Here is a 26,166-nt window from a genome sequence, read left to right as displayed (position 1 = left end):
TCCAAAGAGAAGAAAGAAAAGAGTAAGAGAATCACTTCCTTTTAAAGCCAAGTAAATGAGTGAGTGATCTGTGACCAATGCTCTGACACAGGCACTTCCTGCTACTGTTGTGGAACCGTGGTACCCATAGGAAGACCACCTCATGAACTCAGCTCCACACATGCCCATTGGGTGGCTCCTGCTAAATTAGAACTCATGACAGAAGAGGAGAAAGACTAACAAGCGCCCTAGATTTTTTTTTCCTGAGACAATTGGGGTTAAGTGACTTGCCCAGGATCACCCAGCCAGGAAGTGTTAAGTGTCTGAGACCAGATTTGAACTCAGGTCCTTCTGACTTTAGGGCTGGTGCTCCATCGACTGTACCTCCTAGCTGCCCCCATACTTCAAGAAATTATAAAGGAAAACTGCCCCAGTATTCTAGAACCAGAGAGTTCTAATCTTTATAAAAGGGGAGGGGTTGGGAGAATTTAGATTCTCCCTATGCCATAGAGCTTCATGCTGAATCCTAGCAAAATTCTCTAATGTAAAAAAAAAAAAAAAAAAAAAAAAAAAAAAAAAATAGGGGATGGTTTGTCCAAAATTAGAAATGGAGCTAATTAGCTCAGCTTCACCAAGACTTGGCCATCCCATCCTCTTCGGTTGATAGTCTGCTTGAACATTTTGCCAAGGATAAACTACAAGCTTACCAGCTTGTAGCCTTTGGAAAACTAAGCCATAACGCCATCACCCTATGGCACCTCTCCCAATCCTTCATAACTCATCAAAGAGTCCAATTTCACACCTTTCAGTTCCCTGATACATAGTTCATGGGAGCCATTTAGAGAAGCTCTGTGTCCTCTATCTCCCCAACCATCCTGGACTTTAATTGAAAATTTTCTCTCTTAAAAAAAGAAATTTAAATGATCAAAACCACAATCATTTCAATATACAAAGAATACAAAAGAGGATTATATATGAAATTGTCAAAGTCGGGTTTTTAAGTTAATTAAAAAATCTTTCAAGAAAGAAACATTTCTTTACTTTGAAATTTAAAATAATCAAAACCACAATCATTTCAATATACAAAGAACATAAAAGAGGATTATATATGAAATTGTCAAAGTCGGGTTTTTAAGTTAATTAAAAAATCTCTCTTTTAAAAAAGAAACATTTTATTTTGAAATGTAAAATGCTCAAAACCACAATGATTTCAATATACAAAGAACACAAAAGAGGATTATATATGAAATTGTCAATGTCGAGTTTTTAAGTGCATCTTAAATTGAACAAGATTGTAACAAAATTGCCCCATGTTTGCACCCTTCCTAACTTTGTTTTCTTCTGTGTGTTTTAAGTGGTCTTATTCATGTTTTTTTTTTAAGTGAACTCGGTCATCTTCCCTGATTTCCCCCAATAGAAGGCAGCCCTCACTTGCAATCAGTAAGTAGAGCGAAAGCAAACCAAGCTGGGTCAGGGCTGACAAGGCCCGCCACCCGTCCCTCTCGTCCAGCCGAGTTCTGGAGCTTGGGGCGGGGCTGGATTCCGGTTCAGACCTCTGACACGAGGCGCCACCCCCGCTCGGGTTCCAGCGTGGTCATCATGGCCCTGCTCCCCCACAAGTACTGCCTTTCCCATTGGACGGGGACCTCTTCTATTTGTAGCCCCCCGGCTTTGGCACATAGTGAGTGCTTAATAAATGCTTCTTTTCCTTCCTTCATTCCGTTGACTGGCGTTATTAAGGGAACTTACTATTTTCCTTCAAACCCTGTGAAAGTCGCAATGAGGAATTGAAACTAGACTTTGTCCGATTGGCCCCGGATCAGCAGGAGGGCTGGGGGAGGGGGCATTTCCAGCTGCGGTATATTTGCCTTGGCCAGCAGTCCAGCCCGGAGAACACCCCTCAGCTCAGCCTCAGAGCGGACCACACCATCCTCCTCTTATCTATTTACATAATGTTTTCTCTCAGAGACTGCAAGCTCCCTGAGGGCAGGTTGGGGAGGGTTTTACGTTGGGTTCCCCATCCCTTGGCTGCTGAAGTGCCTGGGCTTCCTGAGGAGGTAGACCTGGGGTTCAGAGGCCGGATGGCCCCCGCGGTGGGGAGGAGGGGGCGCCGCAGAAATAGCTGGGCCCCTCCCGGCTCGGAAGGGCTGCTCACGGTGGCTCGTGGACCCCTCCCACTGAGAGTTGAGCAGGTCGGAGGGGCGTCCGACGTTCCTCTGGGAGTCCGCCCATTTCAGAGATGAACCAACTAAGACCTGGGAGAGGGCTTACTTTTGGTGTGCCAAGGACTAAAGCGGTGAAATCCGGCTGGAACCGTGCAACCTGGGGCGGCTCTGGGTGCCTGAGGTGGGGAGGGGGAGGGACACAAAGGGCGCAGGACGGAGGGAGCCCAGGCCGCCGCCCTACTCCTGCCCCGGCCCATCCTCCCCATCCAGGGCCTGCTCATAAGGGCAGCGCCTCCGGGCGGGGCCCGGTGCCCCCGCTCCCGCGGGCTCCCCGTCGCCGTCCTCGTCGGCCGAGCCCTCCTGGCTCCCCGCGGAGTCCTGCTCGTTCTCCGAGCCCGTCTCGTCCGAGTTGTCGTCTTCCAGGTACCGGTAGCCACACACCTTGTGCTGCGGCCGGGGGATGCGGGGCAGGCGGTAGACCACGCGCTGCTTAAGCTTGGCTTCCATCCACAGATAGGAGAACACGGCCACCATGATGGTCAGCAGCAGGATGGCCAGCTTGGCCTGGGGGAGAAGCAGGGGCTGCTGGGACCGGCAGAGCCCACATGCCCTGACCCAGCCTGACAGGGGCTGCCCTTGCCCCCCACGTGCCCCTGTCCCCACCTGGCCCCTTCCCCCCCACATGCCTCTGACCCCAGTGGGACAAGTGCTGCCCTTCCCCCACCGGGTGCTGCTGACCCAGCTCTGTTGGGGTGACCCTTCCCCTCCAGATACATACACTGGACGTGCCCCTGACCCCCACCCTGTTGGACTCAGTGTCTCCTCTCCCCACCACGCGCATATGTACCAACGAGCACCAGTCCTGCTAGGAAGGCCCTGGCTCTGGCCCTTAAGCCATCCCCTCCCAGGAGCCAGGCCCGCTGATTCCTCCGCACAGGCACCTGGGGGCCTTCCCAGCCCAGGCCTCCCTTTCCCTTCCTCCACAGCCCTCACCACGGGTGCGGCTGCCCTAGAAGGCTCTTCTGCAAATGCCTTTGCCTTCCTGGGGCCCATGCCCGGGGGCGACGGCACCTGGAGAAGCCTGGGAGGACGCCCAGGGCGACAGGATGCCCAGAGAATCAAGGGCAGGTGCCCAGGGGTGACAGGATGCCCAGAGAATCAAGGGCAGGTGCCCAGGGGAAACAGGATACCCAGGAATTCCCGGCAGACGCCCAGGGGCGACAGTCAGGAGAATCCCGGCTCCTTTTGCTAAACTCGTTTTCTCTGTTTAATGTTAGCAGGAATGGGGGAGAGAGGATATGCTCTCTTTGGAAATGACCGTGGGGGAGAAAGGAGGTTTCTGTAAACCGCACAAAGACGAGCTGCCTGAACGGCAAAACGAGTTGTTGTTCTATTGGTCCTTCCCAGGGGTCCTCTCTGACCCCCCACTCGGCACACACACACCACCTGTCTTACCTTCATGGGCAGGTTGAAGCCTAGGTAGACCGCAAAGATGGCGAGGGCCTGACACCAGTGATAGATGGTGAAGATGAAATCCTGACGCTCTTTATCTTCGTACAGAATCCCAAGGAGGGCTGTGGGGGACAGAGGGCACGGCCTATTTCTCTGCCCAGGATCCCCGGCTTGGGCCTGCCTCTCGGGTCCCCCATACCTCCCCCCTCTTCAAACCCCAGCTCTTGAGCTCTATGTCACACCCCTGTGCAGTCCCTCGTTGGCCTGGTCACCCACAATCCATCTGCAGGGCCCCTCTCTGCCCCAAGCCCCACCCCATCTGTAAGTCTGGCCCCATAATTCTGTTCCTCTTATCTCCAAACAGTCGGGGCCCCAGGGGGCATAATAAGTAAAGCCCTCCACCTGGAGGCAAGTAGAGGACAGACCCGGCTCCAGTCCGTCTTAGCCATGTAACCTGAGGGACCTGCTGGATCTCTCTGAGCCTCAGTTTCCCCATCTGTAAGCTAGGGGAGCTCCCGGTAGCCACTGCCTCTCAGAGAGGCTTTCACACCTTATGGAGCTCTACAAGGGGAGCTATTCTCAGGAGGGGCGGCTAGCTGCCTCAGCAGACAGAACACCCAGCCCGAAGTTAGGAAGACCCAGCTTCCCAAATCCAAATCTATCCTCGGAGCCTTACTAGCTGTGTGACCTCGGGCAAGTCCCTTACCTGCCTCAGTTTCCTCATCTGTAAAATGAGAAGGCAATGACAAAGACAAGGGTCTTTGCCAAGAAGCCCCCAAAGGGGGACACGACTAAAATGGCCCGACGGGGAGACCGGATGACGATGTGCCCCTCCACCTCCCACCACGGGTACTCACTACTTAGTGAAATCTTGTTGAGGGCGCTGCCCACGCCCCAGAGCACGGCCACCATGTAGAAGACCCAGCTGTGGCTGACCACCTGCGGGTGGGGGGCCCAGAAGAAGAAAACCAAGATGAGCAGCAGGTGCACGGCCGCCCCGGCCACCAGGGGCACCTGGCGGGGCAGCCACAGCTGGAGGAGCCCCAGGCTCGAGAAGACGGCGGCTCCAAAGCCATAGGCCATGAGGATGTAGGCCAGGTATTCCAGCCCCAAGGAGCACACGCCGTAGCCCTGCGGAGAGAGAAGGATGGAGGCCTCTGAGCCACTGGACCCCGGGGAGCCCCCCCCCCTGCAGTGAGTTACAAGGAGCCCCCCCCCCAGGAGCCAAGGCCGAGCCCTCAGACTCCTTCTGCGCCTGCCTCGTGCCTGCAGACTGCTGGGAGCTGTTAGGGATCGGGGCCCACAGAACCCAAGGACACCCTGAGCCCACGGGGAGAGAGGTCCCAGAGCCGGGGAGCCCACAGCGTACCAGAGTGAAGCCGGTGCAGACGAAGAGCACCTCAAAACCGCTGTAGACGAAGAAGGGGAAAAGGTGGCGCAGCCTGTAGTCACGCATGTGCTTGAAGGGGAGCTGGAAGATGTTCCCCCAGCCCACGCTGCGAAGGTCGATCTCCTCCGTGGGCCGGTAGGCAGAGCCACACAGGGCCAGGACCTAGGGGTGCAAGCACAGCTCCTGGGTCCCTCGCTCTGGGAAACCCCCCAAGGGTGGAATAACCCAGAGACACACAGAGAAAAACAGCCACGCATAGAGGAAAAGAAACAGAGACACAGAAAAACAGACACACACACAGAGACAGAGAGAAACAGACATGAATAGTGAGAGAGAAACATGGAGAGAGACAGAGAAACAGAGACAGAGAAAGAGACACACAGAGAGAGAAAAAAAACAGACACACACAGAGACACAGACACAAAAAGAGAGATAGGCAGAGGTAGAGAGAAACAGTAACAGAGAGACAGAAAGTGAAGGAAATAGAGAAACAGAGACACAGAGAAAGAAATAGACAGGCAGAGACAGAAAGAGAAAAAAAGAAATGAAGAGATCCACAAAACAAAGAGAGAAACAGATAGACACACAGAAACAGGGACACACAAAAAGAGAGGCAGAGAGGCAGAGACAGAAACAGTGACACATAAAGAAATAAAAAGAGAGAAACAGATGCAGAGAGAGACAGAGACAAAGAGAAACAGACAGAAAGTGAAGGAAATAGAGACAAAGAGAAACAGAGACTCACACAGAGAAAGAGAGACAGAGACAGAAAGAGAAATAGAGAGAAATGAAAGAGTGAGAACAGAATAAGAACACAAGAGAAGAAATCCGTGCTCTCAATGCAGAATTTAACAACAACAACAAAAATAATATAATAGCAAAAATTGAATGTTCCATGGAGGAATTCTACAAAGTAAAAGTTTTGTGAAAGAAAATAATATATTTGAAACACAAAATTAAGAGAAGAAAGAAAGGAGAATTAAGAAAAGAAAACTTGGCAAAAGAGAAGTAAAAGTAAAAGAATATATGGATTCTCTACAACAAGAATGTGCAAAGTTAACTTAAGGACCAGGAGTCTTCCTTAAAGGCAAGATAACCTAAGGATCTGGATACCATCCTGCAGGAAACAGCTCAAGAAAACTGTCCAGAACTTCTCTACATAGGATATAAAATACAGATCAAGAGAATCTATAAATCAGTGCCAGGAAAAAAAAATGCACTTCAAATGTCATTGCAAGGAATGGTGAAATGGGACTTTTTAATAACAAGCAATAAAGTCCATAAATAGTTAAGAAAAAGACAAAAAAAACCCCAACAACTCAGGATTATTCCACAGTCATGAAAAAGCACAGAAGAGAATGAAACAGCATATTCCAAAAATCAAAGACACTCAAGCTACAGCTCAGATAACAGTTTATCTTGTAAACCCAAGTCCAATCAATCAAGGGGGGAAAAATGGGACATTATTAAACCCAGATCTTCCTGACACCCCATCGCTAGTCTCTGTAATGTTTATTCTATATACCATACTGCCTTCCGATTAAGGAGTATACACTACAAACTTAGAACTAGAATAGACCTTAGAGGTTTTCTCTAAGCTTGTAGTGGAAACAGGCTCCAAATGGCAGAGTGGATAGCATACCCAACTGGCTCGGGAAGTCCTGGTCTCTAATCTCATCTCAGACACTTAGCGTCTACGTGAGCATCAGAAAGTGACTTTAACTATTTTTATTCCATATGTAAAATGGTGATCATAACAGCGGCTGCCGGGTTCGAGCTGGATCATGTGCTTAAGACATTACAAAATTATCAATGAGCTATAACACAACTAGATGTGAAAGAAATCAAAGAGGAAGAGGACCAGATCTAAAAATTATTCATGGTCAAAAACTGGCCACTGAGAGACTGTGTTCTGTTGGCGAGTGGTTGAACAAATTATGTCTCTGAATGGATGCAATCTTTTTGTGGCCTAAGAAATGATGAAATGGCTCATTTCGGAAGGAACTGGGAGGAGGTCTATGAAAGGATGCAGCAGGAAGAGAGCTTTGCTTTATGTGAAAGAAAGAATGACTCTGAAGGGCTCTGGATCTCTATTCAAGACCATGATAACTCGGGATTCTGGAGGACTGAAAATGAAATGTGTCATCAAATTGGCGCCCGCCAACTGAGCCCGTCCCACATGGTGCGAGAAATTTCAGTGTCTACTTTGGGCGCAGGAGTTGGCCAGCTTGTGCTATCCACAAGGATACCTTTTCTGGAAGATATCCCATAGTTCTCCCTGCCTTCCCTTCCTGCCCCAAATCTTGTCAGATTGCCCTTTTCTGCTCCGGCTTTCCCGGGGAGGGCCCAGGCCGAGGGAGTCCCTACCAGCAACATGGCCAGGAAGGCCACCGACATGAGCACGCTCTCGACCACGATGAGGTTCTGGCTGTGGGGCAGTCTCTGCAGCACGGTCTTGTTGAAGCCGATGAGGATCCCGGAGCTGTTGGTGCCTGGGGGACACGAGAGGCCACAAAGTCACAGTGGGACGGGACAGGACATCCAAAGCCACCCCAGCCAGAGCTGTCCGGTCCGGGCCTGCCGCTGACGCTTGGACCAGAGACCGGGATCAAGGCTGCAGGCTCTGTCTCCTGGAGCACCGCTCCTGGAGCACCACTGAGCTTTAATTCCCGTCCAAGGCCAGAAGCTGAGCTTCTCAGCCCAAGCCCAGTCCCTGCTGGGCCCAAAGGCCTGACCCCGGGGCTCTGTGAGCCATCTTACAAACCCGGGATGTTGTTTTTAAGGAGAACTGGGCAGGAAGGTGTGGATGATCCAAAGCAACCTTCCTGTCCCGAGATCACAAACCAAAGTACACATCCAGCTGGGGCTGCACAGGCTTCCCCTCCCAGATAAAGGGCTGCTGAGACACCTGGAGCCCCAGCTTTGATTGCACTGGGGCACCCGCCTTTCACAGACCAGGACCAACAGGGGCTTTGGGGAGGGTCCAGAATCTCTCTAAAGAGAGCAACATTCCCTCTTCTCCAAACCCAAGCTGCCCTTCCAGGCCTCCTTTGCCAGGAACTCTTCCCTGACCACCTCAGTCCACCTTGACAGGTTCCTTCGGAGCCCAATTATCAACAGAAGAGACCTCAAAGTCCATTAAATCTTCCTTTTACAGATGGGAAAAGTGAGGCCCCTGTATCGCATAACTAGCAAGCCAGGGATTTGAACTCGGGTACCGTGACCCTCAGTCAATCAGCTTTCCCACCATGCTTTCTTCTTGACCTTTGAGGACACCTCTGGCAAAACTGGCCCTGTTTGCCAGTCAGTGCCTTTTGTTCGATCATCTCCTACCCTTGGAGGTCTCCCAAAGACATCCTAGACCCTCTTCTCTTCTCCCTGGGTGTCCCCTGTCCTGCCTGGGGAGCTCATCAGCGGCCATCTCCCTGCCAGAGCTATACATCCAGCCCAAACTCTCTCCTGAGTTCCATCCCACATCACCAGCTGTCTGCCGGACCCCAGCCACAAGACTTCATCTCCACGAGTGTGCCGAGAATCCAAAGCGATCCCGATAGAATTTGGGCAGAAAAAGAACCATGGAGACTGAATGTAAATCAGCACATGCTCTGTTCCTGTATTTTTCCTGTGGGTTTTTCTTTTTTTTTTATTTCTTTTCCCATTTGTTCTGATTTTTCTCTCCCAACATTATTCATAAAGCAATGTGTGTTTTAAATAAATAAAATTGAAAAGGAAAAAAAAAAGGAATGTGCCAACCAGACCTGTCTACTTTACTGTTCTCAGAAGGCCTTTCATCTTTCCTTTCTGAAATTACTAGTCTCCTTTAAGGGGCAGCTCGGGGACCACCTCTCACACGAGACTTTTTCGGGTTCTCCCAGCCCTCTGCGTTATGCCCCTAAATGTGCACACGCTACATATTTGGCCAATGTGTCAACTTGTTTTAGCTGACTAGATTTATGTGTTATAAAGAACAGCTTCTTGGGGGGAAGGGGTCAATTACTAGGAAGTGATAGATTAAAAAAAAAAACAAAAAAAAAACAACCTAGCAAGAAAAGAGCATCAATACCACTTTGAACAATACAGCATGAAACAAAAAAACAAGCTCCGAAGGGGCCATGACCGTTTGGGGCAATTTTGTTACTAGTGTGTTAAAATTGACATTCATTTCAAAAAGAAATGAGTTGTCTCACATACAATCCACTTTTCATCTTCGCCCACTGGGATACTTGTGGGAGCTGATAATCACATCCAGGATTTCCCCCCCTGATTGCTACAATCTGTCCACGTGCGTTCTGTCCAGGGGAGGGGAGGCACTTTGGGGGCAGGGATCTGTGGTCCCTCATCTTCATAGCTGACGCTCCCATAGTACCTACTGTGTGCTGAGCTCTTTTCAAACATGATCTTATTGAATCCTCACAACAACTGTAAGAGAGGGGCTGTTATTATCCCCATTTTACAGCCGAGGAACTCGACTTTGGCTGCAGACAGCACATGCTTCACAGATTCTTGTCGAATGGAATCGGGGCTGGGCCCCCTCCCTCCCGGCCAGGTCTCAGACTCACCACAGTTACGCACGTGATAGAGGGTGTGATTCCGATCATACAAGTACTTGTTGAGGAAGAAGACCATGGGCCCCTGGGCACAGACAAAACTGAGCTGCAGGAAGAGAGAGGAGGGGCTGGAGGGGGCGGCCGCGGGATCCCCAGCCCTGTCCCCCATCCTTGTGGGACATTTCTAGGTCATGGACCTCAAAGGAACCCTGAAGCCAGAAAGTACAACTCCCCATTTCATAAAGGGGAAAACTGAGGCCAAAGAGAGTGAGCCATCGTCCAAAGGCATCCAGGTGGGGCTGAGAGACTAGGCCAGGTTCTGCCATTCTAGCTCCATGCTGGCCCTCACAGTAGGTCCACCCTGAAGCTGAGGGGCCAGGGGGAGGAGATGCTTTCCTCACAGTCTAGGGGGGGAGGGGCTTCCAGATAGAGGAAGAAAGGAGACTTCCATGACGGTGCCCCATCAGAGGCAGGCTCGGAACCCCAGTGTCTCCCACCTCCAACCCCCAGTGCTCCTTCATTTGCCGTCCCCCAAGGTCCGGGTGCCCCAGTAGAGCTGGGGCTGGAGGATTTGGGGGGTTCTTCTCAGGGCACTGCCCCGGGGCCCAAGGCTTCCCAGTCCCTGCCCCCATCCGGCCCATGCTCACATGGAAGAAGCTGTAGAAGACGGTGTGGAAGATGACAAGAAAAGGGATGTGGGTGCCCCGCGGGGGCCGCCTCTGCTCCTGCACGTGCTCCTCCTTGTAGTTCACGTACTCGTAGTATTTCTGAGACATCCTGCCAGGAACAGAGAGCATGGCACTGAGAGAACCCCGGCCTCACCCCTGGGTCCCCGCAGTCGTCCCCGCTTTTCCACCCCGAGCTCTTGCTGCAGCTCCCACCACTTCCTGCTCCAAGTCCCCACCCAATTGGCCATCATCCCACTTCTTTGGCCACTTCCCATCACCATGGTGACGTGTTTCTGTGTACCCACATTATCTGTGACCTCCCTTCTGGCTGCAAACTCTGCCCCTTTGAGGGCCCAGCGGGCCCCCCTCCCCTGGCGAGGTAAAGGGATCATGGGGCCACCCCCCGCCCCCCACCGGCCCCACTCACCGGGTGATGTAGTTGCCCATGGAGGCCCAGAGGGGCACGATGGCCACGCCCAGGGCAACCGCGGCAGGCACCAGCGTATAGTATCGCTCCCAGTAGTTGGTGGAGACAAAGAGGGCATAGATGCCCACGGCCAGGAACATCACCCACTTGGTGCCAAAGAACCTGCCAAGGGCAGAAGCTTTAGCCTTTGGCCCTGGTAGAACCCTGACCCTTGGGCCGGCACCAAATCCAGCCCAGTCCCAGCGGCGCCCTCCATTCTGTGCCTTCGGGCATCCAGTGCCAAGGCTGCCGCTCGAGCCCAGCAGGTCCCCGGGAGCAGCAGCCACCTGCACCCCGAGTCTCTGAATCCCATCGGGTCTCAGGCTTGGATTCAAATCCCCCCTCCGATTCTTGGGCCCCGTGTGCCCTTGGGCCAGGCTCACTTAACCTCCCCTGGCCACAGGGCGTGGCTGGGAAATGGGAGAGGGGCCCCTTCCAGCTTTAATCCGGGTCCTTCCACCTCAGGACCAGCTCCCGGAGGGACAGGAGGAGAAGGGAGGGCAGGCTCAACATTAACACCCGGTCTGGATCCCAATCCCGACCGCTTCTACCACAAGTAACCTGGGCCAGGTCCGTCCCTCTGTCTGGGTCTCAGTTTCCCAAATGGTAAAGCAAGGAACCTGATCCCTGAAGGTTTGTCCAGCCCTGAAATGTCTCCCTTAAGGTGACAAGGAGACCTATATGCAGTTCAACCTAATAAGCATTTATTAAGCACCTACAGTATGCTAGGATAAGCTGGGGAGACCAAAATGAACCAGTGCCGGCCCTCCAGTGCAGTGTGTGTGTGTGTGGGGGGACCCCAGGGTCCCCGGGGAAATACAAATTGCATATGATGTCGAGGCAGAAGGAACCTGGTAACTGGAGGGGGTAGGAAGGAGGAGCCCCTTGAGCCGAGCCTCCTCTGAGGTGACACTGAAGGCAGCAGGAAAAGGCAGAGGCAGCTTTGGGATTCAAGAAGGACTCCCTCAGGACTGAGGGGAAACTGAGGCTGGTCAGGGCCTCCCAGTGAGCAGCCGGCCTGAGGCTCTACTCCCCACCCCCCCACGGGCAGGAGCAGGGGTCAGAGGGTGCCCCTTCCCCCACCTGATGAGCACAGGGGTGTAGAGCAGGGCCACCACCGGGGTCACGTTGATGCCCATCAGCATCTTGCTGTCGATGTCGGGGAGCCCCATGCTGCCGTATTTCACCTCTCGGTAGGTCTCGTCATAGTGCAGGATCATCTGCATCTGGAGGAGCCCTGGGGGGGATTTATGGGGAGGGGTTAGACCCAAACTCAGCCTCCCCAGGAGCGGGCCCGGCTTCGCTGGGGGAGGAAGTGTCTGGGGCCCCGAGTCCAGGAGCCGCTCGGTGAGCCCGGGGCAGCAGGCGGCGGCTGGGGGGGGCGCTGCCTCCTGGGGGGCAGGAAGGGCGCCCACAAAGCATTAAGGACACTCAGCATAACGTGCACACAAACCACGGTGGGCGCAGAAAGGGGGAGTCAGGGGAGCGCACAGAGGACCTGGCCGGGAGGGGCAATGCCCGGCGCCTCTAGGACTGGGCTGGAGCCCGAGCTCTGACACTCTCTGTTCCCTGCTCCAGGTCCCCCCAGCTCTGGCATTCTGGGTTCGGAGGTTCCTCCCAGCTCTGAACATCCGGGAATCTGAGCTGCTTCTCCTGACCCGGGCTCCCGGCCAAGGGTGCTGCACGGTCCAGGCAGCCCCGGAGCCACGTGGCCCCAATGGGGGAGGGGACGGGGGAGGGGGAGAGGAGCCCCCGCTGCTCTGCCCGCAGTCCCAGCTCCCGCAGCCCTGGGGGAGAGGAAGTGGAAGAGGAACCGGCCCGAGCTGCGGTCCGGCCCGCCGGGGTCAAGGTCTCTCACAGGCTGCCCAGGGCCCGCTTCCTCATCAGCTTGGGAGGAGTCGGGGGAAGGACCTGCTCAGATCTTGAGAACCCCCCTTTTCCCCCTTTCCCCATCTCTAAGGTCTGCCCAGAAGCGAGCTAATAATATCTCCTGCGGATCCTCAAGTCTGCTCTCATTGGGCTGGCGGCCTGGGAGACGAGGGTGAGTGGGCGTGGCCTTCTCGGCTGGCGGGGAAAGTGAAACTTAGAAAGGAGAAGTGACTGGCCCAAGATCACCCGGGGCTAGGACTTGGGCTGGGCCGAGGTTCAGACCTTCCAGCCCGGGGCCCCTTCCCTGCAGGCAGCCCTGCTCCAGAAGGGAGGCGGCTGGGACAGGCAGGGAGCCCCGAACCTCTAGAACGGAGGCAGCTGGGACAAGTCACCAGCCAAACCCTACTCTGCGCTCCCAGAGCTTTGCAGAGCCGCTGCCTTGGCTGCCAGTGGGATCCATGCTTGTGATCTGAGGACACAGGTCCTGGCTCTCACTGACTAACCCCTGCCCCTCCCCCCAGGCCGGGAGCGTCCAGGAGCAAGTCCGTTAGACAAGTCACTGAATCGAGCTCCCAGCAGCTCCAGTGCCCCGAGTAAATAAATCCCCGCTGGTCTCTGGCTGCAGCCAGTGGGGCTGGGCCTCTGGCAGACACTGAACCTGGACCCCAGTGAGGAAGGAAGAGGAAAGGAGTAAGGGCGGCTGGACCCCGCTTTCCATCAGGGGCCACCTCTGGGGCTCTCTTAAGGGCCCCGTGAGAGCTGGAAGGAAGCTCGGGGAGCTTTAGTCCAACGAGATCATTTTTACAAATAAGGAAACTGAGGCCCCAAGGCTGGCCTCTGGGCCTTGGCTGGGGAGAGGGGCCGGGGAAGGGGGAGCCAGGGCCGCCTCTTACCCAAGTACACGCTGTAGGTGAGCATCCCCCCGATGCTGGCGGACACCACGTTTTTGATCACGCCCAGCCTCTTTCTGCGATAGTATCTGCCTTCTTCCTCCTCCTCGTTGTAGTCGGGATAAGCTCCCACGAACTCGTCCAGCTGTGGGCGCCAGCACAAGGGCCGGGGTCAGGGAGGAAGCTCCCCCGGGCTGGCGGCGGCCACAGAGAGGAGGGGCAGCGGGAGCTCCGGTCCCCAAAGCCGACCTCCCCCCCCCCCAGCCCAGGATAGACCCCAGGACTTTGGGGCCTCCTCCCGCCCGGGGCCCCTCCCCATCAGGAGCCCGGCTCCCTGGGGCACAGGCTAAGAGGAAGAGAGCACAAGACCACATCTCCATGCACACATGGGGAAACTGAGGCCCAGAGCAGGATCCCCGGGCTTGGCCCGAGCGACCCAAACTGTCAGCAGGACAGGTAGGAGTCCAAGCCCCCCGGGACGGCGCCCTTCTCCAGCCCTACCTCGGGCCCGTCCGGGAGGACCCCGTCGGGAACTCCAGCTCCCGGCTCCTCTGCCAAGAGGCCGGCCGCTCCGGCCACAGGGTACAGCGGAGGCTCGGCCTCCATGGCTGTACAGCTGCTGTCCTTCACCCTCCGGGGCCTCCCCAGAGGGTGGATCTCCCACGGCCCGCCCCGGCTCTCCAGCCGCCGCGCCAGACCCTAGAGGCGCCCGCCCCGAGCGCACGCAGTTCTCCCGGTCCTCCTGCCTCGCAGCCAGACTGTCGGGCCGGGAGGCGGGGGCAGGGCCGGGGGCGGGTCCGGGAACCAGGAACCAGGAACCAGAACTTGTCCCCGCCTCCACCCCGGCACCTGAGCTCCCGGCCGGATCCCAAACCCGGGAGAAGGGGCGTCCGCCGGGTCCCGGGGGATCCCCGACGGCTGCGGTCACCCCTCCCGCCCCCGCCGAAGGCGGTCCCCAGAGGAGAAGATTCTAGTCCAGCCCCCTCGATAGCCGGGGAAACTGAGGCCCGAAAAGTTCAGGCGCTACTCCCCAGGCCACAAAGCACCCAATCCACCATCCCCCAAGAATTATAGGGCTGGAGGCGGAGAAGCGCGCGGCGCGGGGAGCCTCCGGTGCAGTCTTTGATCCCGGGCGGCCGCGCGGGCCCCGCCCCTGAGCGCCCCGCCCTGCAGCCCGCTCGGATCCGTGTTTGCGTTGGCCGGACCTCGGGTACCTCAGGAAAATGGTGACCGTGACACAAGCTCCTTTCCGGGAGACACTCGGAGGAGACGATACCCGGGACGCGCTCTGCGGCCCGGAAGGCGCTTGGAGAGATGCTAATTACTGTGCGAATAAAGCTTGGGAGCCAACTCTGATCCCACTTGTCTTTTTGTACGTTTTAAAGGCATTTTCCCAATTACACATAAAGCTACTTTTCAGCATCGATTTTTGTAAGCTTTGAGTTCCAAATTTTTCTCTCTTTTGCCCTTCCTACCCCTCCTCCCCCCCCCCCCCCCCCCCCCCCCCCCCCCCCCCCCCCCCCCCCCCCCCCCAGGACAGCAAGCACTCTGATACAGTCGGAAGGCATTTAGGGTTAGGGAGTCGGGAGTCGGGAGGCTCCCGACTCTAAATTCGCGCATTCTGATACAGGTTCTACATGTACAAGCATTTTAAATACATTGCCACGCTCGTTTTTGTGAAAGAAAAATCAGAGCAAAGAGGGAAGAACACGAAAAAGAAAGAAGAAAACAGGAGAAAGAAAAGGTGAGAATAGTGTGCTTTGATCCACATTCAGTCTCCATGGTTCTTTCTCTGGATGTTCCCTCCCGAGTCTATTGGAACTGTCTGGAATCACTGCACTGCTGAGAACCCAGCCCATCACGGTTGATCATCCCCTTATCTTACTGTTACTGGGTACAATGATCTCCTGGTTCTGCTCCTTTCACTCAGCAGCAGTTCCTGTAAGTCTTTCAAGGCTTTTCGAAAATCAGCCCGCTCACCCTTTCCTGTAGAACAACAGTGTGCCATCACACTACAGGCCGCTCATCCTTTCCTATAGAACAGTGTTCCCTCACACTACATCACGCTTACCCTTTCCTATAAACAACAGTATTCTATTACACTACAGCCCGCTCACCCTTTCCTATAGGACAACAGTGTTCCATCACACTACAGCCCGCTCATCCTTTCCTACAGCACAACAGTGTTCCATCACACTACAGGCCGCTCATCCTTTCCTATAGAACAGTGTTCCATCACACTACATCACGCTTACCCTTTCCTATAAACAACAGTATTCTATTACACTACAGCCCGCTCACCCTTTCCTATAGGACAACAGTATTCCATCACACTACAGCCCGCTACTTTCCTAAGAACAGTGTTCCATCACACTACAGCCGCTCATCCTTTCCTATAGACAACAGTGTTCCATCACACTACAGCGCTCATCCTTTCCTATAGAACAGTGTTCCATCACACTACATCACGCTTACCCTTTCCTATAAACAACAGTATTCTATTACACTACAGCCCGCTCACCCTTTCCTATAGGACAGTTACCATTTCCTATAGAACAGTGTTCCATCACACTACAGCCCGCTCATCCTTTCCTACAGAACAACAGTGTTCCATCACACTACAGGCCGCTCATCCTTTCCTATAGGACAACAGTGTTCCATCACACTACAGCCTGCTCATCCTTTCCTATAGAACAGTGTTCCATCACACTACATCACGCTTACCCTTTCCTATAAACAACAGTATTCTATTACACTACAGCCCGCTCACCCTTTCCTATAGGACAACAGTATTCCATCACACTACAGCCCGCTTACCATTTCCTATAGAACAGTGTTCCATCACACTACAGCCCGCTCATCCTTTCCTACAGAACAACAGTGTTCCATCACACTACAGGCCGCTCATCCTTTCCTATAGGACAACAGTGTTCCATCACACTACAGGCCGCTCATCCTTTCCTATAGGACAACAGTGTTCCATCACACTCCATCCCGCTCATCCTTTCCTGTAGAACAATAACGTTCCATTACATTACATCCCGCTCATCATTTCCGATAGAACAACACAGTTCCATTACATTACATCCTGCTCCTCATTTTTTGTAGAACAACAGTGTCCCATTACATTCACATCTCAGAAATTATTCAGCCATTCCCCCGCTGATGGGCATCCACTCTGTCGTCAGTTCTTTGCCTCTACAAAAAAAAGCTCCCGCAAAGATTTTTTTTGTAACATGGCAGTCCTTTCTCCTCCTTTATGCTCTCTCTAGATAGACCCGGTAGTGGTGCTGCCGGGACTTCTTATTTTTCTTAAATCTGTTTCCTTTGTGTCAGGTGAAGGAGGTGGGCAGATGCCTCCTAATTCTCAATCCGAGACCTTCTGGGCCAGGACTAGGGAGGAAAAAGAACAAGAAAGTTCCTATAGGACAGCTAGTCTGATTCCTTCATCTGTCAGATGGGAAACTGAGGCCCAGAGAGGAGATGTGATGGGCTAAGATACCAAGATCCTAAGGCAGCAGACTCGGGATCCCAACTCTCGGCTTCTGCCTCCCCCTGAAATGCTCAGATCTTAAGCTCCAGGGGAGCCCTGAGAAATTCAGGGTTCCAAACTACCCCCCTCCCCAATGAGTACTTTATTTTTAAAAATATTAAGCATCAATACAACCAATAATACTTTTAAATGAATCTTAATGCATATAGTAGGGTAGTAATATTCCATCCTGCTCTCTAAGTCTTTAAACCTGAGTTTAAAATCTGATCTCGGACAGTATTAGCTGTGTGGTCCTGGGCAAATCACTTAACTCTGTTTATCTCAGTGTCCTGTGCTGCAAAATGAGGACAATAATCCTACCTTTTGAGGTTGTTCTGAGAATCAAATGACATATCTGTATGGTACTTACTATAGAAATGTTTCTTCCTTTTATTTTCTCCTATCTGGCTATAATTATGTATATAATTAATGTATGTTCCATCTGAGGAAAGTAAAGAATTATTTCATAAAAGTCTTTCCAGATTTATTTCTATTCCTCAGATTAGCTGCTCTTAATTGCACGATAGTATTTCCTTACAATAATATACCACAATCTATTCAACCACTGACTTATTGTTGGACTTTTAAGTCGATTCCAGGTTTGGGGTTTTTGCTTTGGTTTGGTTTTTGCAATTATATACGGGGCTACTATTACAATCTTTGGGTCAGGAGTTGGGGTTTTGTGTTGTTTTGTAACACCATCGGGGTCTATTCAACAATGGAACCATTTAGGCAAAGGATGTAATTATTCTAATAATCTTCCCTGTGTGAGGCACAGTGAAAGAATAAGGAAGGCGTGTAATAATGAAACCAAGGACGGTAGTGCATTTCCCAGAATAGTGGGTCTCAGAGAAATGGGAGAAGTTTCTAAGACTCCATTTCCCATGAGACTGTGGGCCTGGGAGGTTGTGTTACAGGAAGATGAGACGAGTAACAGCCTGGGAAAAATAGAAACCATTCAGTGGATTAGCATTATCTAAGGCTGCAGTGACAGCATCCATCACTTAGGGGCCCCGTGTGTTTGTTCCTGAGGCAGAAACCAAAACTCCTCCTTTTTTGGTGAGAAATGGTAGAAATGGAAAAGTTGTTCTCTCAGGCTTTCTTTGTAGGAAAGAAGTTGGATAAATTTTGAGATATGTTTTTCTTTTGCTTTGTTTTCTGTCCAATTAAATATTGATTTTTTCCCCCTGAGGCAATTGGGGTTAAGTGACTTGCCCAGGGTCCCACAGCCAGGAATTGTTAAGTGTCTGAGGTCAGATTTGAACTCAGGTCCTCCTGACTTCAGGGTTGGTGCTCTACCCACTGCCCCACCTAGCTGCCCCCTACATTTTGATTTCTTAATGTGCATTTCCTTCTTGGTCTATTAATGAGTTTCAAGGAGACTTCAGATGACCTCAGGAAGTGCTTAAGTATGCGCGTGAAAAACCTTTCACAGTCATTTCCACTTTTCATGCAGCCACATCCGTATTTTTTAAACAACAAAAATCATGTGCCATCTTCCTCTTCTTTTCATAAAATACAGACTGATGGGGAGGATGGCATGCTGTGCCCCTGTTGAGATGCCCCCATTCACAGCTCAAATTTGACCTCATTGGTGCCCACTGTAGTCAGTAATGGGAGAGAATTTTCACTGATTTAATTGAGATTTTGTTGGCTTTGAGTGGATATGTTTATGCAAGAGATGAACCCAAAAAAAAAAAAATCCAGTAATTTGGTCATTACTCTGAGCCTCAATCACCCAGAAAATCTGATCTTTCCTGGATGATGTGGTCTCATAATATATGAATACTAACTTTTTGTTCTCCTTAACTTGGCAAATCTCAATAAACACTAGAACAGAAAAAGAGAAGCATACGGAGCCCGCACTTCCATCTCATACAGCTTGCTTTGTTTTTCCAAATTCTAGGACCATTTCCACATGGCTTTTCCAAATGTCCTGCTCCTCTGCCTCTCTTCTGTACCATATTTGTATTGCCACAATGGATCTCTTTTCTTCTTTTTTAATTGTTTTCTTTTTCTTTACCACCCTCGCTCCTCCCCTTTTTCTCCTACACCCTTCCCCCACATGGAGAAAACAAACAAATCTTTGTCCTGGTAAGCAAATTCAGATAAAACAAATACGCACATTGTGTGCCCTTGTCCCGAGTGGGAGCTTCCACATGAGGTGCTTTATAATAAGGCAGAATATCTACCCAAGGCTTAGCCCGGTGCCTAACACACAGTAGGCGCTTAATAAATGCTAGGTGAGTGATTGACTGCCCTTCCCCACGTTGAACTTAAGCCCTAAATCGACGTTTGGGGGGAAGATGGGTTCCGTTCAAGAGGATTTATCTTGAATCTTAACGGATTTCGGGGAGTCGAGTTGTTGAGACTAATTGTACTAATGGATCTCATTAGTTGGCCCCATTTGATTGCAGTTCATTTGAGGTTTGTTTGTTTCTGGATAAATACAGTTAACAAATTGGAAAGTGACTGGAAGAACCGCTGTGTGGATATTGTTCTGTAACTGTTTTGTGGCAACATTGTGTAATTGTGAGCTCGAGACATTGTGTAAGTGTACGAGTGTTGAAATGTCATTGTATAATTGTGTTGAAGTAGTCATTAGATGAAGGCTACCCCCTGCCTGGGATGAGGAGATAATAGCTCACATTTATAAAGCGCCTACTATGTGCCGGGCCTCGCGCTAAGAGCTGTACAGTTATTAGCTCCTCGGCCCTCACACCCTGGGAGGTGGTGCTATTATGATTCCCACTTTACAGGTAAGGACACTGAGGCATCCGGAAGCTCAATGATTTTTCCCAGGTCCCACAGCTGGTGAGTGAGTTCAGGTGACTCGGCGGTATCTCCCGGCTGCCTGGAGGCTACTGCTGACCGACTTCCAGCCCCACGGTGAGCTGTCGGCGGATGGATCTCGAGGAAGGGGGGGGGGGAGTCACGGCTTCTTGAGCGGGTGGCCTGGAAACAGGGCTTTCCCAGCTGCCCAGAGAGACCTTGGGGAAGTGATGCTCGCGCGAGAACCGCTGGACCCCGCTTCCAGCCCCGTGTGCTGCTGACAAGCAAAGGCCGGCCTGCGGGGGGGGGGGGGGGGGGGGGGGGGGGGGAGGGAAGAACGAGCTGCCCAGCTCTGGGGGTGGTTGGGGAGTGAGGCGCCCGTCCCCCTGGATGCTACCGACGCCGCAGCGGCTCAGGCTACGGGACAGCCCGGCTGGCCAGTTAAAGAGAGGCCGTGCTGATGACCCGGGGGGGCTACCAAGCGTCGGAAGGGGCAGCCAGAGACTAGAACCTCCGGCAGAAAGAGAACCCGCGGTGCAAGGGGGGGTCGCGGCGTCCGGGGACGAGGGGGCAAGCGGGTCCCGGGGCCTGGAAGAAGGGGGGCTAACCCAGACAAAAGGGCAAGATCCTGAACCCAGGGGCGCCAGGTCAGCCCCCAGAGGGCCCTCTGCTGTTGGGGGGCAGGGAAACCCCCAAGAAGCAGCCCGGCCGTCAACGAGCATTGATCCTCAGACCCCGAACGGGACTGAAAAGTGCTTCATAGAGAGACCGCTAGGTGGCGCCATGGCGCACCGGGCTCTTCTTCCCCTGGCCGAGTGATGCTGGACGAGTCACTGAAGCAGTCGCTAAAATGGCCATATCCCTGAGCCAGAGAGCCCACTACCGGACGCCCGCCCAAGAGAATCACCCCCATGCGCACGCGCTGCAGAGACACCATTGTATCTGTGTATATATATTTATATATACATACATGTGTGTATATTTATAATACATACATGTGCATCTATATACATACATGTACATGTAGATTGCGCACATACATATTGTAAATTTATATACATGTATGTACATGTATATATTTATGTTGCGTGTATGTTTATATATACATACATGTGTACATGCGTGTATATGTGCATGCGTATTTATATATACATGTATGTGAGTATATTTATATGCTTGTGTGTGTATGTTTACATATACATATATGCACGCACATTTATATACATGTATGTGCATGTATGTTTATGTGCATGCACTGCTGTATTATTGTATATTTACATGTGAATCTATGTTTGTATATACATATATGTACATGTGTGTTTATAACAGGGCTTTTTCTGCGAAGCCCATTGATGGGGGAACGGCTGAACGAATTGCCCACCGATGGAATAGAATAGGACTGTGCCAACTATGAGAAACAGATGGGAAAAACTAGAGAAGCAGAGAAAGACTTACAGAAACTGATGCAAAATGAAGTTGCGGAGCCGAGAAACCATTTAGGACGACTAGAGGGTGTTAGCCCAAAGGACAACAGCGTCTGAATCACAAAAACAGCGCCAGAAGCGCCCTGGCCTCCGTCCCACCCCTTTGCAGAGCTGGGGCCCAGGAGGCCAGATCATTGCCTGGCAGTTTTAAGTGTATTGATCAGTTTTGCCGGGTTGTTTCTTTTCTGCTTTTTCTTATTAAAACAGTTCTGGGGGTGGCCAAGGGGGAGGGCGGGACAAAAAAACCCGGCTAATTTACCTAGAGAGACTGCCCGAGGCAGGTGAATAAGCAGTAAGTCCAGAAAGGTGAAAGGAAAAGGAATTTAAAGTCTAGGAAGGTGAAAGGAAAAGGATTTCTAGAGATGGCAGCCAAAAACCTGTTTTTAAAGGCTGGAGACAATGATGCTGACAGATCATGTCAGAAAGGAGGACCCATGGAGAGGAATAAAAGTGGAGAGAGACTTGAGGGAGAGGGGAGACCCAAAGCAGGGTAATGCAATAGTCTAAGCCAATTAATCGACCAATAAACACTTATTAAGCACCTATTTGGTAATGAGATACACAAGAGACAAAAAACAAACAATACCTGCCCTCAAGGAGCTTACAGTCTAATGGGGAGACACCAGGCAAACAAATATACAAAGCCAGCTATTACAGGATGAAAAGGAAGTGATCAACAGAGGAAAGTCACTGGAATTAAGAAGGCTTAAGGAAGGCTTCCGGTAGAAAGTAGGATTTCAGTTGGCACTTAAAGGAAGTCCGGGAGGTTCATAGTCTGAATAGAGGAAGGAGATAAGGGCTTGTACAGGATGGTGACAGTCTGGAGAAAAGGAGAGAAGGAAAGAGACAGAGATGAAAAGACAGAGAGAGAAACAGACACAGAGAAAGAGAGAGAAAGAAAAAGACAGTGGGACAGAGACAGAGAAACAGAGACAGAGAGAGAGGGAGAGAGAGAAAGAGAGAGAGAGAGAAAGAGAGAGAGAGAGAGAGAGAGAGAGAGAGAGAGAGAGAGAGAGAGAGAGAGAGAGAAAGAGACGGAGAAACAGAGAGTTGGCAACTTGTAAGGAGTCACGGCTGACCCCTAAGGTGTGAGCCGGGACACTGGGAAGATGGTGGCACCCTCCACGAGGCTGGAAGAAGCGAGCTTTGAGGGGACTTCACTTCAGGCATCTCAGGGACACCTACTTTGAAATGCTGCCATCCGATCTTGTGGGAAGAGACCCGAGAAATTAAGGCTGGCCGATCGCTGACTCCGGGGAGCCCGGAGGGAGAGGCGAGGGCCTTGGGGGGACGCAGCCTGTAAGAAGTTCCAGAAAGAGTCTGGGGAGCAGCGTTGGGAGAGGTGGGCGGAGACCAGGAGAGTCCAGCGGAGGAGCTGAAGGAGCTCAGAGGCTCCAGGACCAACAGAAAGCCTTCCGTTTGGCTTTGAAGTCCCCCACAAACTGTTCCCTTCCAAAATCTTAGACTTTCCTCCCTCCACACACTCTACATTGAAGTCTACTTCCCTCCCTGGAGACTTTCCGACTCCTCCTTTCCAATCCAAAGTGTATTAATTAAGCGCCTGCTGTGTTCCAAGCAGTGCTAAAAGCTGGTTTTCACAGCTGTGAAAATTCAGAGATAAGAGACTATCCTGGGGAGAGGGAAAACAGCAGTGGGGGCTGTGGAGAGATTAAGGATGAGGATGAGAAGCAGCCATTGCATTCAGTTCCTCAGGGATCACCAGTCACTTTAAGAGTTTATGTGAACCGGGAGGTGTGAAGCCTGATTGTCCAGAATTCGGAAGAGAAAGAAAAGGGAGGAGAGACACCTGTCGGGAACACAGCCACGAGACGGGGCACAGACTCAGAGCCAGAGGGAGGGAAGGATCACGAGAAGCTTTTTGAAAGATGGAGAAAATGTGGGTGTCATTCCCCCCCTTTTATTTTATTACATAGCCTGTGCATCTTAGCCACACAAATGAATGATGTCTATCTACTTTCAATCCTTCTCTCTCTCTCTCTCTCTCTCTCTCTCTCTCTCTCTCTCTCTCTCTCTCTCTCTCTCTCTCCCTCCCTCCCTTCCTCCCTCTCTCCCTCCCTCTCTCTCTCCCTCTCTCTCTCTCTCTCTACTGAGGCAACTGGGGTTAAGTGACTTGCCCAGAGTCACACAGGAGGAAGCATTAAGTGTCTGAGATCATATTTGAACTCAGGTCCTCCTGACTTCAGGGCTGGCGCTGTCTCGCTACACCTAGGTGGCGCAGTGGATAAAGCACCAGCTCTCTAGCTGCCCTCTTTCTTGTCCTTTTCCCCTGATCACCTTGGGAGACAGACCTAATAGTGGGATGGTTCAGAGGGTATACACAGTTTTACAACTCTCTGGGCATAATTGCAGGTCTCTCCCCAAAACAGTTGGACCAGTTCCACCAACAATGTATCATGAAAGAGAGCAGCTAATAGAATGTGGACTATTTCTACCCTTCTCCAGGGTAAATTACCTGGTTAAAACTTTGCCTTAAGATACTTTTACAGTTGCAGTCTCATAAAGGTGGACACATTGAAATTATAGAAGGCACAGAGATGCTCACGGAGGGACCGAGTACCGCACCGGACACCAGCCAGGAGCTCCTACCCTCAGATAACCACAAAAACTGCGCCTGGGGCAGGAACCAGTGATCTCCTTTCCCCTCTTTCCCCTACCATGGCTAATATAGAGTCGGGGGGGGGGGGTGTGAGTGAGTGTGTGAATGAGTGTGTGAGTGAGTGTGTGTGTGTGTGTGTGTGTGAGTGTGAGTGGTGTGAATGTGTGTGTTTATATATAACCATGGAAACTCTTGACATTGTGAAATCACTATGTACTAGAACTATTGAGCCAAACATGGTGTATAAATAGTCCACATCTCCATATTCACCCCTTCAGATGAAAACCAAAAACTCTGGGTTAACTAGCTTTTGTCCTCTGATATTAAACATAAAAGCACACGAAATCCAAATATAAATCCAAATTTATGTTTGGGGAATGGGGGAAATCCAAAATAAAAGTCCTGGGAACCTATCTTGGGAAAGCACAGATGACAGCCCCCGTTTCCAAAAACAAAGGGGAAACGCTAGCGAAGGGCTCCCCTCCTTCTCCCCTATCTCTCAGAGCATCCAATGGTCGGATTGTCTCTCGATGAGCGTGTCCTTAGCGTGCTGGCTTTCCAGGACTTCTCGCTGTATGACTGGCTCCATGATGGCTTCCTCCCTGCCTTTGTGGGCTTTCTCTGGGGAGTCCAGGATCTCCTACGGAACCCCGACATTCGGGGTCGGACCCGGCTCACAGGGAGCACAGGTGGGAGATTCTTCTGGCCTATTTCAAACGCTTCTTGATTTGCTCGTTGGGATTGACCCATCACCCGCAGTGAATCTCAGCCAAAGAATGCGAATGGTCTCCTTTCATTTCAAACATTTCTGCTTGAGACACTTTGGGGATCAAGAGCTTTCTCCTGAGATGTTCGGTTTCCATTTTGTCTCTATGGCTTCAGACCATTCACTCAAGACCTTCTTCTGTCTTTTGCTCAGTACGTGAAATGATCCTTGAACAGAAGGCTTTGCAAGGGCCAACGTTGAAAAATTACCCGTGCATATGTTTTGTAAATAAAAAGCTTTAATTAAAAAAAAAATGAAAGAAAGGAAAGAAAGAAAAGAAAAGAAAGGGAAGGGAAGAAAGAAAGAAAGAAAGAAAGAAAGAAAGAAAGAAAGAAAGAAAGAAAGAAAGAAAGAAAGAAAGAAAGAAAGAAAGAAAGAAAGAAAGAAAGAAAGGAAGGAAGGAAGGAAGAAAGAAAGAAAGAAAGAAAGAAAGAATTTTTACAGCAACAGAGAGAGGAGTCCTGGCTTCCTTGGATAATTCCCTCGGTTCCGGATTCCCCACAGGCTGCCATGTCTCCCTGGCTCAGCTGCTCTACGGCTCACTCCCATCTATGACTGCGTCTTCCAGAGCCAGACTGAGCGACTGGGGGACAAACAGGGGTTTGCTGCTTTCTGGGCTCTGGCCCGGCCTCTGCTCCCCGTGGGACTGGGGAAGTCATTACAATGGTCCGGCCGTGGGGATGACATCCTGAGTCAGGCCGGTGCTACCTGAGTGAATGAAGGGCCTTGATGTGAGACATGTTGGAAAGTAGAAATGACAAGACTCGGCAACTGAAGGAATGGGGGGTGAGTGGAGGATAAAATTTGGGAGCCTGCGTTGTCGGGAGGACGGCAGAAATGGGGGAGGTTTAGAAGAGAGGAAGGTTTGGGGGGAAGATCCCAGGGCCTGTTTTGACCGAACCGTCTCCGGGACGCCCCGCTGGAGAGGTCCAGCCGCCCCCCGGCCGCCTCGCTCTGGCTGATGGATTTCCTGGCACGGTTGGGAGAGTGCCAGCCTTGGTGCCCGGGCCTGAGATAGTGCGACCCCAGGATGTTCAGCCATTCTCTCTGGGTCTCAACCAGTCAAGGATCACTTGGTAAGCAAGCACCTACTGTGTGCCAGACTGAGCACTAAAAACTAAAAAAAAAAGGCAAAACCCAGGCCCTATCCTCCAGGTCGCCTCATGGGGGAGGGGGAGCATGGGAACAACAGCCAACAAACAAGACTGGGCCGGCCCGAGGCATCCACAAGGGAAGGCCCGAGATCAGAGAGAACTGGGGGAGGCTGCTCACCAAGCGGGCTGGGGCTGAGATTTCAGTCGCTGTGTCTACACAATGAATGGCCATCAAAACACCCGACCTACTGGAGCTGTGGGAGGCTCGCAGGAAAGAGTGTTTGTGTGTAAGGGGCCGGGCTGGGCTGACTGGGGAAGGGAGGGCCCTGACGGCAGAGGAGCTGGGCAGGGCCCCCGGCCTGTGGATTAGCAGAGGGGCCCCCGACTCAAATGTCTCTGGGGAGGAGCCAGGTGGCAGGGGCCCAGCCAGCCAGGGTGTGAGGAGGAGAACAACAGGCAGCACTCTCTGGAGGCC

The 26,166-nt window shown here is 51.8% G+C and overlaps 1 protein-coding gene and 1 long non-coding RNA gene across 2 annotated transcripts; one reads left to right on the top strand and one right to left on the bottom strand.

Moving 5' to 3' along the window:
- Window positions 1-1,133: 1,133 nt before the first annotated feature.
- Window positions 1,134-14,479, bottom strand: UNC93B1 (unc-93 homolog B1, TLR signaling regulator). The gene is made up of 11 exons (XM_023506599.2): window positions 13,928-14,479; window positions 13,430-13,571; window positions 11,751-11,904; window positions 10,629-10,790; window positions 10,181-10,310; window positions 9,546-9,639; window positions 7,354-7,478; window positions 4,966-5,148; window positions 4,454-4,727; window positions 3,600-3,718; window positions 1,134-2,708 (listed from the first exon to the last, which is right to left on the bottom strand). The coding sequence occupies exons 1-11, from the start codon at window positions 14,030-14,032 to the stop codon at window positions 2,382-2,384; spliced, it is 1,815 nt and encodes a 604-aa protein (XP_023362367.2). The 5' UTR covers window positions 14,033-14,479; the 3' UTR covers window positions 1,134-2,381.
- Window positions 14,480-19,118: 4,639 nt separating this feature from the next.
- Window positions 19,119-21,788, top strand: LOC116419791. Its single transcript, XR_004230093.1, has 3 exons — window positions 19,119-19,201; window positions 19,718-19,847; window positions 21,060-21,788. It is a non-coding gene; the product is annotated as an uncharacterized LOC116419791 (long non-coding RNA).
- Window positions 21,789-26,166: the final 4,378 nt, after the last annotated feature.

The sequence above is a fragment of the Sarcophilus harrisii genome, chromosome 6 (assembly GCF_902635505.1).
Source record: "Sarcophilus harrisii chromosome 6, mSarHar1.11, whole genome shotgun sequence".
NCBI lineage: Eukaryota > Metazoa > Chordata > Mammalia > Dasyuromorphia > Dasyuridae > Sarcophilus > Sarcophilus harrisii.
This window is presented reverse-complemented; position numbering and strand designations above follow the sequence as displayed.